The sequence below is a fragment of the Falco cherrug genome, chromosome 9 (genome assembly GCF_023634085.1).
Source record: "Falco cherrug isolate bFalChe1 chromosome 9, bFalChe1.pri, whole genome shotgun sequence".
Lineage (NCBI taxonomy): Eukaryota > Metazoa > Chordata > Aves > Falconiformes > Falconidae > Falco > Falco cherrug.
The window spans coordinates 54127222-54144397 of NC_073705.1; the positions used below are offsets into that span (position 1 = coordinate 54127222).

The 17176-nt window shown below is 41.3% G+C and overlaps 1 protein-coding gene across 1 annotated transcript in view; it reads right to left on the minus strand.

Moving 5' to 3' along the window:
- C9H10orf90 (chromosome 9 C10orf90 homolog) overlaps positions 1 to 17176 on the minus strand; it is a 68146-nt gene that overhangs the window by 21229 nt on the left and 29741 nt on the right. Inside the window, exons 2-3 of the mRNA XM_005439244.2 lie at positions 14182 to 14276; positions 10839 to 11913 (exon numbers count right to left, since the gene is read on the minus strand). Coding sequence (XP_005439301.2) covers positions 10839 to 11913; positions 14182 to 14276 — 1170 coding nt within the window. The remainder of the gene's footprint in view (positions 1 to 10838; positions 11914 to 14181; positions 14277 to 17176) is intronic.

Sequence of the window (17176 nt, forward strand, 5' to 3'; positions counted from 1 at the left end):
GATGACTAGCAATATATGTTTTTTCTATTATCCCAGCTGAAGAAAGGCTTTAAAACTAATGAACAAAGACATGCAAGTGTAATGCTTTGGGAGATACGAGAGAACAAAACTCAAAGAAACAGAAAGCAGAATGACTCTGTTAATAAAATTCAGCAAATATAGATCCTAGTTGTAAAAGTTCAGCTGCTTATAGGAGAAAAAGTCAAGGAACAAAAATCACAAAAAAAAGTCATTTTTGCCCCGTGCAAGAAAAAAAGAAGACAATAGTTGAATTTTTAAATAATTGCTTAGTGAAAACCACATGATATTGGAGGAGTTAAAAATGTTCTGTAAAACCCAGGGTGGGTTTTCCAAAGCTTTTTTTTTTTTTTTTTTTTTTAAGGAATCCTTGATCTCTGAGTAAAATAAGTATATTGTTTTACTGTAAAGTATCTTTTTACATTTTCCTCCCTCTCCCTTCAGGGGGTTTTGCTAACAGGAAGTGACCCTGCATTACAGCAGGTTAAACTTGCCTTTCCTTCAAACATGGACAATTCAGGCAAACATACCCTTTTCCATTGTTACTACTTTTTTTTTTTTCTTTTTCTTTCCACTTTACAACAGGATAATGCAGCTTTTCATACTTTCCTAGAACACTCTTCCTAGTGTTTCAATGTGGATTTTTGACCATTCATGACAAAGTGCTTCTTTGAAATTGGCCAAAGCTCATTTTAACAGATGCAGCACTACAAATCCTCTGTGACCACCAAGCAAGCCTGACAAGAGGCAGCCAGGGAAGGAGACACACAGTGCTGATTCACTGTGTGTCATTAACGAGATCAGACATCACCACTGTAGGTAGGTTTTACATTATAGACCACCTGGTGGTTTTTGTTGTTTGTTTGTTGTTTGGTTTTTTTTTTTAATTTAATAGAGGCCCCATGCCCTGGGCTGCTGAGCTCTCCCAGACCTCCGTGATGGAAGCTGACGCTACCAAGACCCCAAGCAGAGAGGAGTGGCAATTAATGTTCCTTAAATCTAAGAAAGATCTACCTTCTTTGAGATTTAGACCCAGGCATATGTGGGCATAGGCTGTACAGAGCCCACACGTGCCTCAAGCAGGCAAGCAGCGATCTGTAATCCAAACCAAGCCTCCAGCCTCCTGATGACAAAGACTGATGACTCAATTCCTATCGTGAAACAAGTATTACCCTGGCTAAGCCATATGGTCTTAGATAGAAGCAAACAGACCACATCATCTCAACAGCCTGGTAACACAGAAGAATGGAAATATTGAGAGCAATGACAATATTATTAGTTATTTCAGTGTTTGTCAAAGGATGGAAGATAGGATGGATAATTTATTATTCGGATCACTGCCGAGGAAAAGACATCACTTTTAATCAGTCAACAAGCTGCAGTCGGCAAGGAGTGCTACAAAATTCAGATGTTTTTACTAAAATTTCTGCTGACCAGCAATGAGACCTACATCGCTAACTGCCTTCTAATGTTTGTCAAATGACTCATTTGTAAGAGACAGTGTCAGCCACTGCTCAACATCAGCATCCACGGAAACTATCCGAATTGCAAAAGGTCCTGACAGTACTGTAGCTCTGCCCGTGCTCCCTATCCAAACTGGCACACTTAACAAGGTCTGGGACTTACCTTTCAGTAAGAACCTGAGGCTGGATCCTGGGAAACAGGGCTAGGCCATGTCCTCAGCTCCCTTCCCAGAATTTTCAAGACCCCAAGTTGAGGCAACATTGCAAGCTTGAGCTGAGAGGACCAGCCAGACTGTTACTCCTGATGAACATGTCATTGTACCTCTACTAATGCTTCTTCAAACAGCCCTGCCTGGTGAGGATAAAGCTTAATTAACTGTTATATCAATAACACCTCAAGCTAAGAGTCTAGATTAATAAATCATCTCTAAAAAAGGTTGGGGTTTTTTTTGTTTTATTTTTAAAATAACATTGACAGCTGTGGGCACATTTCTCAGAAGGAAGATGCTTTCTTTTTACAAAAGCTGGTATTTGACTGTAGAAAGTTGTAATCATTTAAAAGAAAAAGCTTATCAAGTGTACCTAAGATCTACTAGTCTTCAAATTTACAATCAGTCCAAAGTAGGAAGAACCTCTTAATGTCAAGGAATAGCTTGTTTACAAAAGGCATTTGACAAAATTAGTGTAGTCCAACACTTGCTTTCAGAGCAAACAATCCCATAATGCAGCTAATCAACAGCACCTACCAATAAGTCTCTCCCTGGTGACTGCCAATTTATTTTCTCCAAACACTTTGCAAATAATTAATCAGTCCTCTCTCTTGGTGTTAAATAAAGGAACACCACCTATTTCAGGGAGTTCATGGGCAGACACGTGCTGCTCAGGACAGGGTGTGAGGGACTGACGCCGACCGTGCACGGAGAGGTTTGGTGGACCAAGGGTGTCATTTGCAATGACTGCACCAGCAAAAAGGAAACGTTCCTGCCTGGCACCCACAGGAGATCATCCTACACTCTGAATCACAAGAGCATATTATTGCTGCAGAATATTTTAGTGGTCAGGAAATAATCCACCCATATGATTTGATTTGACTGCTTGCACCAGTGAGTTCCCAATACCCAGCTGCTTGACATCAGTGTTTATACATTTTGCTAACGTTTTTCCCTCTTTTGCTTCCTATGTGCTAGGACAGGATAAAAGGAAAAATATCCTCTTTTCATTAAACTTTTCATAATTGGGAGATTGGTCAAGCACCTGGTAATTATTTTCTGGTTGAAGATAATCAGCCTTAGAGTGATGCCTTGGATCATCATTGTTTTTCTTGTCATGCATTTTTGGCCGTGCTATACCAAAGCTATGTCTTTAACAAGCCCAACGCTCCCAGGAAACTGGTCTTTAGACTGAGAGAATCTCTGTTCATATTGTTAAGAACCATGGAAATGGTTATGGAAAATACTTTGAAATTTGCTGCTGTACTTTTGAGACGTTCTCTGTAACATCCACGTAACAAAAATCCTAGAGTTAGACATCCCCATTTGAATTTTAAGGGTGTCATGCCAGAAGCTATCAGACACTATTGTAGTGACTCAAGGAGTAATCTGATGCAGTGTGACTTTAAAAATAACGTTCACAACGATTCAGAACATTTAAATGGTGATTTGCAGGGGAAGAAGTGTATCGACCACTTGGTATTCTCATCGTGTCAAAAACACCTAGTTGTTCAGCTCTTTCTGATAATTTTCCGCAGCCAGACTGAGGCAAGTACTCATTTCACAGACTGCAGAAGAGTTGCTCCCAGTTTAAACCAAGTGTGAATAAGGGGAAAATGAGGCCCTTTAATCCAGTGACATAATGCAGTCACCGAATCCACGTAGCCTCTCTTTCTCTTCATCATTTTAATGATTCTAGTATTCAGTCCTCCACTGCTTGCCCTGAGTGCTAGCGAGTGACTTTCCCCCTCCAGAGTCTTTCACTTCAGATTCTCTCACATTTTTACCAACTCTGACAGCTCAAGGCAGAAATGCTCACCCTGCCTAAGATGGAAAACAGTGGAAAAAATCAAACCATTAACTTTCACATGACAAAACAAGGAGAGCTGAACTTTAGCTTGGATCTTCAGCAGACAATATAATCATCTTTAGGAAATGAATTCTAATTTATGAATTTCACTCATATAAATGTTGTCCATAACATCATTAACAGGGCAGATATCCTTCTGTCTTCTAGGGAAACAACGGCTTTTCTATCCAACAAGTTTGTTGCTGTGCCCCATAGCATAAAACCAAGCCTTTAATCTGCAAAAGGCATGTTTCCTGAAGGTGAAGAGCTCCTTCAACTCCAGTCAAACTATTTTATGGTCATGCCCTTAAACAAGTGAAAACAAACAAGTAAACAAAAACATCCACAAAAAACCCCCCCAAACAAATACAAAACCCCAATCATTCACCCAACCACCCGTGGCTGCTTGGTGCCTAACACCACAGAAAAACTGTCAAAGAACAAGAAAGCTCCACAGGAAAAGATGAGCTCTTTAATCAGGGCCAGGGTCGCTGTGACATAACAGTGCCACTGCATCACCAGTGTTGCCGTTGAAAACCAGCCTAGGAGAAGCTTTGGCTTACACAACCTTGAGTATCATCTCTCCCTCTTGCTCACATCTGTCGCCTATGACCTCCGATGGTAGCTACTCCTCCATATGACAGGGCAGAACCTCTGATGGTAGCTACGCGTCCGTATGATGGGGCAGTACCTCTGATGGTAGCTACACATCCATAAGACAGGGCAGAAGGCCACATCGCTCTCCTGAGTCCTGTAGTTTATCTAAGTAAGTGGAGTAAGGAAGAGTACCGCTCCATGCCAATCCCTTGCTTCTTCTCTTACACCCAGTGAGCGTCATTAACCCTTCCTTCACCACACCACATGGTGGAGAAACTGGCAGTGGGCATTTGAAACTAAAAGCAAAGCTCAAGAGCTTGGTACTTTATAAATGCAAAAGGGCCCTTCAGAGTAGAGGAGGCATCCTCTTCCTTCTAAAAAGGAATAAAAAGTCTCCAGGATAAGGATAGGAAAATCCTATTGCCCACCACACGGGTTGGGGTCTGTCTCGACCCCACCCTTCCACCTTCCAGAGTCACTAATAACTGAGGACTTCCAGTTCCTCACGGAGTTTTCAACATCTGTAAGGACCAAGTTCTCAGTTTCTCAGCATCTGATACAGTACATGAAGGTCACATTGCAGTGTGACACAGACCCAATGACACAAAATGTCTAGACTAAGGAAAATTGACAGCCTCCTCCATTTTAAATTTATACCAGATGAAGTGAAACATCAAAGGAGCTCCTTTTAATGGGCTTTTTGGCATGTGGTCCTTTGTTCTTAACAAGTCAGCACCAGCTGCTATGTCCATAATGCCAAGTCAGTAACATCCCCTGGCCAGATTCTCAGCTGATGTAAATCAGTGTCACTCCTCTGAAGGCAGATCTTTCTATTGGTTGACATCAGCTGAAGATTTGGCTCCTCATGCCTAGCAGGTGCAAGCTAAAGTAAAATCTTCTGTGCCATATTTCACATTTCTCCTGTCTTCACCATCACTACCACTGTACACATTCTCAGGCTGGAGAGTTAATTAGCATCAGCTGTAGCTACTCAAGTTTCTATACAATAAATTCCATATTGTAAGGAACAGCTTTCATCTAATTATATCTTGTTCATATGTGTGTGTGTGTATATATATATATCTCCCTACACACACACTTGTACTCTGGATTATTGCATAGTGGCTTCCCCATAAACAGAAGATGAGGTGAGACCGCCAGATAGGTCACATTCATTCATTACAACATTTCAAATACTATTTAATAATTGAAAGTAAATGCTATGCATAGTCTTCAGTCTTAAGATTGCTTACATTAACCCATCCTGATTACCATGAGTATATATTAGTTTAAAGGTGACCTACAAATATTTTCTTGATATATAAATGTCTCTAATACCAAGGGCTTTTCAATGTGTATTTAATTTTTTTTTTTTTTTTGCTTTTTTGCTTTGCAGGTAGCAACCTATCGAAATCCCACAGCACAATCTGTTCTGATTCGACTCCAGTACAAGTATATATACACATACATATAGACACGCACACTACATAAAAAAAATAAAATAGCTCTTGAAACAAATTAAAGTCCAGTTATTCACTCCTTGGAAAAAATGCTGCTGACTTCAGCACTTGTTAATAAAACTGTTGTTTAAGAAGGAATCAGAAGCCAATAGTCATCTGGGGCTGTTCAACACCCCAAAAGCCCAGATCCCATCTCCGTTTTCCCCATTCATTGCCTTGGGTTGTTTTAATTAAGTAAATTATACTTTCAAGTCACCTGCCATTCTCTTGGGGAAAATGAGCAACTGCAATACCAGCTCTCTGATCTGTCTTGTTCACTGATTTAAGTGTGTTCTTCCTCTTCTTGAGAGCTTTGTTCCTGAATTGTGTCATTCGCTGGCAGTTCACAGTGCATGCCCCCAGCCCCCCGCCATGCCAGGGCTGGCTCCCCGTGCCTGCACTTACTACCGCCCACAGTCAGCGCCACCACCATTGTGTCATGTTCACCTTCTGTTGATTACTCACGCATACCTCATAATCCTGATTTCCCTACATTTGGGTCGTTTACATAGGAGTGCGATTCATGAGATGCCCTTTTGTCACCTCCACGTCTTTTGTAACTCAAGGTAGGGCTGTGGGAGCCAGCCCAGTACCTGCCATCCCGACCAGATTCTCATTTCTCCCCACCTCAGCTGTTCTTCCTTAGTAACCCTGCACAGCAGTTTTGAGCATGACAACAAAAGAAAAACAAAAGTGTAGACGTTATAAAAATTGAAGTGTTAGCAGAAATTATTTTGGTTTATATCATAGCTGAGGTCTGCGAAGGTGCTCAGGCATCACAATGTTTACAATTAAGCTGAAACAGATGAATTTAGATGTTGGCACTTATATTCATTCCCAGTAAATGATATTGTTTAATCAAAAGGTTAAAATGGATTTAAAGTTGTGGGATTTTCTTCCCTTTGTCCCTTTTTTATAATTCAGCATGGAATCCAGTAGGTAATAGATTGTAAAAGATGGATGGAAAACTAGATATTCATGTGGAATATGTTCTTCGTGAAATGTAGGTGGGAAATAAAGATTAAAAATGCTCCTGTCTTCAACAGAAACAAGACTAATCCTTTCATTTTTAACTTACCTTGTATTTATGAGACATCAGCTACAGACAGTAAAGGAAATTGCAGCATTCATTTAAAAGCAGCACCAGCAAGTTCTGACAGCTTGTTAAAAACCATGACCAAAGGCAGGGTGATACACATCGATCACCTGTGACAAGGACCCCATGGAGCTTGGCCCGAGCTTACCCTTGGTCATATCTCTGAGGTGGGTCATGGGGCTCTCTGGATCATTTCACATTAACGGGTACACCTTCCTTAAGCTGCCCAAGGGATTTAAATGGTGGCCATTCATTAAAAATAAAGACAGTCATGTCCTATAACTCTATGTCCTCCTGCAGTTCAAGTCTGACCACGTGTAACATGGATTTTCCAGCAATTACAGTCCAATTTTTTGCCAAATAATGGAAGTACCCAAAGCAATGAAGCCAGTAGAAGATACAGTCCACAGCAGTGAAATCACAAGATCATATTCCATCCTTGGGATGCTGTAGCATGAAACATGGCTTTGAACACTAGCTGAGCTGAGAGACTTGGATTTCTAAGTATAATTACCATCCATGAGCATAGCCCAAGATTTACATTTCATTAATATTCCTAAAATATCTTTTTCATATGTGGCACATTGTGGAAATATATACCTCTGGAGATTATCTGGACCAACCTCTTGCTGAAAGCAGGGCCTTAGATTAGGTTATCCAGGTCTATGTAAAGCCAAATCCTGAATACTTGGATTTGAACATGAAATAGTATGAGTAATACTATAAGTAGAATCATTGTTACTTTAGTGAAGTCATATGAAAAATTAGAAAAAAATCCTCCAGAGACCATGACTCAACTGACCCTATAGGAAATGGCAAACTTGGCCCAGTACCTAAAAAGCAGAGAAGTATTTGGGTGTCATTCGACTTCAGATCCTAGTAAGGCAGCCTATACATCCTGGAAACTACATTTACAGATTTCATACAGAAAAGTCTAGCCTTGAAAGTAGGTTGTGGTTTTGTTTTTTTTTTTTTACCCGTGGTGATGTTATTACCACTTGTATTTCTGCTGGCAGGAAGATATTGCCTACAGCTGCAAACTCATATAAACTCAAACTTTCTGGATCATCAGAAATGTGATGGACAGTGTGCTCTCCACAGTTCCCCCATCCATAAGATAACTATGTTAAGATATTAGCACTGTATCGAAAGTTGTTCACTCTCCCTTCTTTGCTAGCTCTTCCTTCTTTTTAAACATCCCATTTCACAAACATTTCATTGCATAAACACATAGCAGATCAAAGCTTAACATGAATGGATTTGAGCTAGTAAACACCAAAGGAAAAAAATACTTAAAGGAATTGGGAATCTATAATGGTATAAAAGACTTTGCTGATGGGGTAGTTATTTTGCTGTGCTGGTAAAGCAGCATCTTGCAATACAGGTCTTGTAATTTCCAATATGCAGATATGCCACAGCAAAAAGCAGGAAGGCAACAGTGTCCCCACTATAACTCTCTTTAAATATCTAAGACTAGTCCAGGACAAAACCCGTATAACAGGCTGTAGTACTGTACCAGATTTGCACCTGGACGGAGTATTGGACCTAGGCAATCACTTCTCTCCCTCACTTTACCCATTGTCCAAACTGAAGGGAACTCAGGTTTTCATTTTCTCCCAGGTTAAATCATACCAATTGCCTTTAATTTTAATGAGCACTGCAGATGTCTCACGCATTTAACTGGGTTTCTTATGATTTGTCACATTTCATGGTTGACGGCTATGCCAGAGCTCATTACTTTGGGGATCCTGGTGAGAAAGGCCGTTGTTTTGAAGCATTATACTGGCTCTTTAGACATATTTCAGACAGGAAAGTTGTAGCAAGCTGCTAAACACCTTCTTATCTATTACAAAGAGTCTGATCAAGAGAAATATATACCTTTACATTCTACATTATTGCTTACACAAAAGGTAGAAGCAGTTAAAAAGGTAGCATTTCCCACGTTTATTTACACCTGTATTCTTGTGTACACAAATAGCGGAAGTAATTTTTCAAACCCCAGCACTGCTCAGCAGGTTACCTCACTTATTTCCTCTTTTCAGTAAAACTGTGGATCTATAAGCAGTGCCCTGTTTCACTTTCTAATTACTTCTAGTAAAGGTGATTCTTTCATGCAGTCACTGTATCACTAAGCCCACGGAAGGCTCAGTATTATTCTAATCCTTGTTTCTACAGTATATCACAGAGAGACTTTAGGTGCTGTTGAACAATGACTCGCATACATAATACTTCCTATGGAAGCTTCAGGAGGACATCATTATTTGAAATTAGGATGGTATTTAATGAGGTCCAAAGCCAAAATGCTTAATTTGCTGCTGTGAGTCAGTGGAAGGTCCTCACCAGTCCTCGCTCCTTTACATTTCTGTCCCCAGATCTCTAACACTGGTTGGCATCTTCCCTCTCCTGCTCCTCACTGTGTCATCTCCCCCTCAACAATAGACAGCCCGGATTACACTTATAAACATAAATAGAATTATTCGGGTTGGAAAAGACCTTTAAGATCACAAACCCAACTGTTAACCCAGCACTGCCAAGCCCACCACTGACCCGTGCCCCCCAGCACCGCATCTACAAGTTTTTTAAACACCTCCAGGGCTGGTGACCCCACCAGCTCCCTGGGCAGCCTGTGCCAGGGCTTGCCCACCCTTTTGGTGAAGAAGGACTTTCCCTGCCACCCAACCTAACCCTCCCCTGGCGCAACTCGAGGCCGTTCCCTCTTGTCCTGTGGCTGGTTCCCTGGGAGCAGAGACCGACCCCCCCTGCCCACAGCCCCTGCCAGGGAGCTGAGAGCCATCAGGGCCCCCCGAGCCCCCTTTTCTGCAGGCTGAACAACCTTACTTCCCTCTAAAGAATAAAGAAATATTTTATCTCAGGCTTTCTTCAGCACCCAGCCTGAGGGGTGCTTCACCCTTTGGACCCACACAGTTTTCATTTAAAGGCCTGGCTCTGGAATTACTGACACTGCCAGTTTCCCTGTGGAAAACCCTGGCTCCGTGGATGATTTTCTTAAAGGTTAAAGCAGAAGGCCTCTGAATGAAACCACTGTTTGCACCTTGATAACTGCAAGAGCAGTCCCATCGATTGCAGGCACGGGGAAGCAAGTGCAGCAGTCACAGCAAGGTGCAAAGGGATGGTACAGCCTGGGTTTTGTACATGTCCAGCCCATGAGACATCATGCAGCTTCTCATCTTTCTCCTATTTTCCATTTGCACACTGGGAAGATGAAGGTACAAATGAATCTCAAGATGTAGCTTATGCTCATATACTTAGACCAAAAAGGGTGTATAAGAACTGGGTAATTGCAATTAAAGGTAGCCCAAGGTCGCAGGATACATGGGGGGTAAGTTTTAACCTTAGTGCTTCTGGTAAAACCCAGACTCACTCATTGACATTCTTCCCATCCACACTCCTTTCCTGGAAAGTCAATAAACTCAGCTGTGGTTATTCAAGTGCACTGTAAAATAGCTGCTACAGCCCAGTGCAGCAGAAGCTATAGCACTCTGGGCATGAAGCAATCCCCACAGTACCTTTCCCTTCTCTGAAAGCAATGTTGCAAAGAAAATTTTATGTTTGCAAAATGCTTGGAGATGTTTGAAACAAATGTGTTAAAGATTTGCAAACCATTTACCTGGAGCCATTAGTTATAAAAGCCTGGGCTTATTACTATAGCCTTCTACATAAAAGCTGAAAACAAGATCATTTTTATTGCAAGGAGCACAAAAGCAAGCTCAGTGCAGCCATCTCCCTCTTAATCTCAGACCCTGAAATTCAGCCCTCAAAGAAAGACCTAATTATTTTCAGGGGCTAAGTGCCTGCATGTTACTAGGGGAAAAAATATATTACGGTTAAAAATGGTTAAAAATAGAGATTTAATACAGAAAACACAGGCATAGTTCTCTCTGTCATCTGATGAGCAGCACACATCACTAGCACGGCAAATATATTCACGGTAGTCCTAAAACTGAAAACGTCTAGGTTGTGCTCTGACTCACTGTGCCTTTGCAGAAGCAAGGATTACTGTTATCTGCTCACTTAAAATCATTGTGGTGGGTCTGTTCCAGCCTGAGCCTCTGCTCCACCAGACTGAGGTTTATGGAAATTACTTACCTGCCTCATCACTTGAACTAGGACGCTGGAGAGAAAATGCAGTGTGATAGCTGCCAGACTGCTTATCATCATCTTTCTTTGCCGTTACTACATTATTAGGTCCTCTGGGTATATCCACAAATGCTGAAAGTTCAGAGACAAAGACACTTGGCAACGGGTATTTACTACCCAAATAGCCTTCACTTGTTTTGTCTTTATTAATTACATTATTTTCTTTTAAGGTTGCACTCATGTTTGCTCTGAGTGGAGTCTTGTTTTCTCCTAGGAGCTTTGTTTGAAATATCTCCTCTATTGGCTCTCCATTAGCTATGCCATCTACTCCATCTGCTGTTAATCTAGACAAACTGCAATTTATATTGAAGGACAATGTTGATCTATGAATTTTGGGGCATTTAATTCGAGGTTGGTCAATGCATACATTGAGCGACTTGTCTAAATAATAGATGGTATTTGGACACTGCTGAGAAACCTGAAGGTGGACACATGAGAAGAAGGAAGGTGGTGCTTTCTCTCTCCCATCGCTGCTTTGAAGACCCACTTCGCTCTTTTTGTTTCTGGGGTCAAAAAGCTGCTTTTGTGGCTCTTCACCTAATTGTGAGCAAGATTCAGAAATCTTTAGCAGAGAGGCATGTTGGTGTGCGTGGCCTGGTGGAGGCCAGCTAGGGAGGGCAGCACGGACCTTGCTCGAGGTGGGGGACGTGGTATCGGGCTCTTGCACAGCCCCAGGTCCATGTGCTGGGTCTCTGGCGCCTGCAGCAACACGCCTGGCTGTAACGGTTATGGAGGCAAAACCTTTCTGCTGGTTGCGACACTCTGCAACGGGAGAGTCCAATGAAGCCGTGGTGTCATCTAAGGATGCCTGAATTTCTAACCTGCTGGGAAGTACTGTAAATGCTCTGTTGACGTTGACAGAACCGTGGTTAGCCAGAGATTGCTTCCTGTGGTGAGCACAGGGCAGGGGGATCACGGACTGCATAGGTGAAGTGGGCCAATTCTCTTTTGATTTATTCTCATCAATCATCGGTGAAATGACTGTCGGTGAAATCAGTGTTGTATTATGTGATGACAGAGATTCCTGCAAATGAAAAGATTCAAATTAGCAACATACTCTGTCATAATATATGTAACTGTTGCTCATCTACTGACTATCACACTGGTCAGTTTTGTTTGAGATTTCTTGCTAACTTCTTTGTCATTTAAAAACACACGCTCTTGAAACCAGCTCTGAATTGTCTGGGAGGCTTCAATGAAAACCTTAGTACTCTGGTGCAAAATAAATCAAAATTAAAAATGTGTATTCTATACTATTATTTTCAGTATTTAACCCGTCATTGCAGTCCAGATTTGCCGCTGCTCTGTTTCTTTACAAATGGACATGTTAAAGGCAATGGCCTGTTTCAGACTATAAACTACCCTTCCATGACGGTCTGCTGGAATTTAAAATGCATTGGAATATATTATGGATCATTAGCCTGAAGGTCCACATGTGCCATCACATGCTGCAGAGGACATGTGGGCACCAGGGCCGTGACTGCTCTACAACCTCACCAGTTATAAGCATGGAAAAACTCCATGATCCCTCCCACAGATGTGATATAATTGCTTGTAAGGGCTCTGTGTACTCTTTCAATTCATTAGTTCCCTCTTGCTTATGATCACTTGGTGACACCTATCAGTGAGGTAAAAACACATATGTTCAAGATGGATCGACAGTGGCCAGATTCATTTTTCCACCCGTGACAGCAAAGATCTATCTTGATAGACTGTACGTTACTTCACTCGATGTGACAAAGGAGCTGGTTTTATGTTAAAGCTATCTGACAAAGAGTAAACCTGAGTTTAAAACCTCCTGTTAATATTATCCACATGGCTGGTCACATAAGTAACATGCAATAAAGCATCTGGCCTAATCTCACCGCTGCTGTAAATTGGCTGATCAGATTGTTCCTGCCAATGTGTTCTTAGATCTCTCAGTCCTAATAGAAAAAAAAAAAAAAAAAAACCACAAAAAACCGAACAAAACAACCCACTGAGCTGGCATGCAAAATCTGAGGACTAGCTTCACAGTGAAAGCTCATCCAAGGTCATTCAGGGTTTGGGTGCCATTTGCTAGCTGTGCTGCTCCTGCTCGTCATGAATTCGTCTCAGTCATATCTGAGCGTCTATCACCCAACAATCAATGCCAGTACTTGACAAATGTTTCACAAAACGTAATATTCTTCTTCGAGGAAGGCTATGTGAGTGACAGAGTTATGACCTCCTGGGTGCCAGCGTCATCCTTCTCAGGGCTTGAGTGCCAGAGTTGGAGCCCTGCACCAGATCCCATGGGGAAAACCATTCCTGTGCTCCTGTTCTCTGTGCATGGAAACAACACAGAAAACGGGCTCCTTTGTAACTCCTGGGAAGCTGATTGGAGGTAAAGGTAGATCAAGAGTTGATTAACGAGGTGAAATGCCAAGTAAATTTTATCAACTCTTTAAACCAGCTGCCTGTGGTTTTGACAATTCAATAATTTCACAGCCCCAGGAACAGCATTTTGTTCCTTCTTTGTTTCTTTCATGGTCTGTAACAACATTTTCTTCATATTTTCTGCACTGCATTTGCTTCTGAGTACAGGTTTAAGACCTTTGCATGCCTTCCACAACTCCACTTCCCCAAGATTTCTACAGGGAGGGCACCAAAGAAGAATGTCCCTTGAAATACCTTATTTTGGATGCATCTCTCATGCTCCAGTAGTTAATTTGACATTTATTTCTTTTGTTAAGGACTGCACAGATGAAGAAGACATCCTGTCAGAGTCCAAAGGCATGTCAAAAATACTCCTGATTAGCTTCAAACTCATGCACCAATATTTTAAATAATTTACTTTCCCTTTTTCTGCTTGAGTATATGTATGAATCCCTCCCCCCACTCTTTGGCAAAGAAATGAATCTTAAAGGTTTGACCAGCTGATCCGATGGCTGTTGGAAGCTTTCAGGCTTCACTGCATCTTGTGAAAAAACCATGCACTTACACAGAGCTATGTGGTGAAGTGAAAACCTCAGGCTTTATCTTGAGAACATCAGAGACAGAGTGTACTGATATCTGGGATACCACTTGATTTAGTCTCCTGGGGTGTTTTTAACAGCTTTTTTCCCCCCACAAAACATGCAGTTTTCCCCCCTCACCAAGGGCACACGGAATCACAACATCTAGCCGTCATTTTATTTGGCTTTTCTGCTGCCTAAGCTCAACCTAGCTGAACAAAACTGAGTGCAAATACACTGCTCAGCGATCAGTGATTGTTTTTTAAACCTGACTGCATTCTGCTGACTGCTGTCGAAACATTATTTATTTATTTTACCTTGGCAGAGCTTGATTTTCTTGCGGCAGCGCTCTTCTGCCGAAGGCCTGCACATGTCCTTTGACCGTCAGCGCCCCATTGCTTTTGAGTCACTCCTGGTGGAAAAAAATGCAGAGAAAGTAACATTATTTTCAGTGTCCTGAAGGAGACAAGTTTGAAATCGTTGGTTTTAAATGGAGCACAAGCAGGAGGGAAAGAGCAACTGTAAATGATCTGATTGCCCTGGGATCTGGTTAGCGGTGGGATCCTATTTCTCCCTCCTCCCAGGAGAGGCACTTGAAACACCCCTGGGATCCTGGTGCAAAGATGTGTTGGTGGACAGTCACACAATGTGTTCAGGGCTGAGCCAAAGCTTGAATATCTCTGCTTTTGATTTCCATGGCTTCAGGCACGAGTGTGGAGGGATCGGAGAAGATGGGAAAAGCAGATTTCAACAAACGTCACTTTTGTGTAGTCTGCAGAACTGGGAGCACAAACAAGCGCATTAATGGGCTGGATGCTGTGAGTCTGATTTCTTTTGAACTAAGTCACCTTCCCATTTAAAGAAATACAGTAACTTTAAATCATATTCACAAATTCTATTGCATCATAGACTTTTCTAGTTCACTGATAACTATTACATCAATGCATCAATCTTTGATATTGTCATCTTCTGTTTTCTGTGAGCTCTAGCCTGTCTGCAACTTCTTACACAGAGCTAATTTCCAATAACGTGGAGTCTGGGCTACTGCAAAGATGCATTACGTCTCCTGTTAACAGTTTTGCCAGAAATTACGTTACTTTCTATTTTGTAATAAGCATCCAAAATTAATTTTCAGAAATTCTCTATTTGGATTTAAATCTCTTGACATTACTGCCTGATGCTTTATAGCAACAAGTCACACTACTGGTAAGACCTGTTTTTTGGTTTGGGGTTTTTTTTTCTTCTATTTGGGCAGCCTGCCATAGAAAGTTACTAATTTTCTGAGATGCAGAATTTCAGTTTACATGTAACTTTATACTAACAAAGGAATACAAATCAGCTCCACTTTAAGAAGTGATCATTAAAGGATATCCAGGGTTCGTGGCTTCATCTCCTTGGGTGGAGCTAAGGAGTAGAAGGCGAAGTGGGGGAAAGTATCAGGTCTATCCCCCATCCTGAGATCTCCTCGAGTCCCACCATGGAGCAGTAATCACAGACCACTAACGGGTTGTTTGATGAACCTTCTGCTTTAATAAACTATACTAAAACACACTTGAACACTTTACTGGCACAGCTCCAAGATGCCAGTGCCACTGCATATATTCATAACTGGTTTGAAAAAAAAGGGATTTGCTTTTGTCATTGAGCAACACAAAGTCCTGAGCAACACAGAAAACAGCTGGACTCATTGGCCACGGTAAGGTAAAAAAAAGGAACCAAAAAACAGCTGAAACAGAGGGCCCACTACACATTTTTTGGCAAAGAAATAATGCATGGTCACAAACAGTGAGAATGCGATGAAGCTGATCTAGCACTGGATGATGGTAACTGCTGGCACAAAACACGGGTGAGATGCCCTTGAAGCCTGCTGTGCACCCTGACGTGTACGCAGCGAGGAGGTGCTGCGCGTTCAGTGAAAGGCAGAATCCACCTGCATCCACATATATATATAGGGTATATATATATGTATGTGTATATATAACTATATATATAGTTACCCATATATATAAGGATAGGAGTAACTGCTGGGTGAGCCTTATGGAAAGGTTATTTTCAGTATATCAGTACTCTGGTGAATTACATGGGAATACCTTCCTGATGAAAAGCGGCTATATATGCTGTCTTATTTACTTTTAAAACAACTAAATAGGGAATAACTTGTACAGAAGGATAGAGAAGAAATTCTTGGAATGAGTTAATGCAAGACCTCAAAATAGTCCAAAAGTCTGATCAAACCCATATGCAATTAAAGCAATAACTTCCACTAAGTTATCAATATTTTCCTGAAATGCTTTACAGTAAGAAAACCCTAGTTATCTCATACTGAGCTGGAAAGCTACAACAGGAGAACATCAACTTGTGAATATCAACCAGTACACAAGGAAATCCAGAAGGCTGGCTGGAAATAAATCAGGTCCAGAAAAGCATGTTTTGCCCGATGGCCTTTCATGAATTTCATTCAAACATATTTTCAGCACAAGAGAAAGACTGAATACTACAGGGTCAAACAAGAACAAGTTGTTAATGTCCATTCCGTAGATTACATATACCATGCAAGTTATTCTTATCAAAGTAACTTCCTGTGGTTAGCAAAAAATCTGGAGGTAACACCTTCCAATTTCCCACAGATCGCTTGAAACAGATTGGTTAATTCTTGCTTGCCTATCTCAAAACATTAGCTGTTTCTGGAGTAGGAGAGATAAGAAGAAGTGAGGTGGGAAGAAAAAGAGGAAATACTTATTTTCTTTGCTAAATCATCCAGAGTGGAGTTTTGCATTGCATTTAATACCATATCCTGTGCGATGACATTCTCATATTATGTGGAATCCTATTGTTGGAAAACATTCAGACTTTTGGCAAGTCATTTAATCTAGTTGCTGAGACAGATTAAATGGCATCGGTGGCAAAAGCTCCGGTATTTTTCATGATATTAAATCTGGTTTTGGAAGCTTCACATTTGTTAATTCATGTCAACAGAAGAAGCAAAAAAACCCACCCTCAAACCTTTAAAAAGAGCTTGAATCTGTGTTTGAAATGAAGACACTTCAGGGAGCACAAGGGTTTAGCTGAGATGTGTCACATACAGAGTTTTCATACAAATTCTCACTGCTGGCAAAACACATTGCACTGTAACTCTTGTTAGACAATGAAATGCAAAGTTCAGTTTTTCCCTGGTGCGAAAGCATGGAAGAAATCGTATTTCAAGTACTTTCCATCTCTGTGGGGAGTTTAAGAAACTTATGTAAATCTGAGTTGAAATCCCAAGGATCTGTTTAACCTCCCCAGACCTTCCCTTCCCACCATGACCCACCT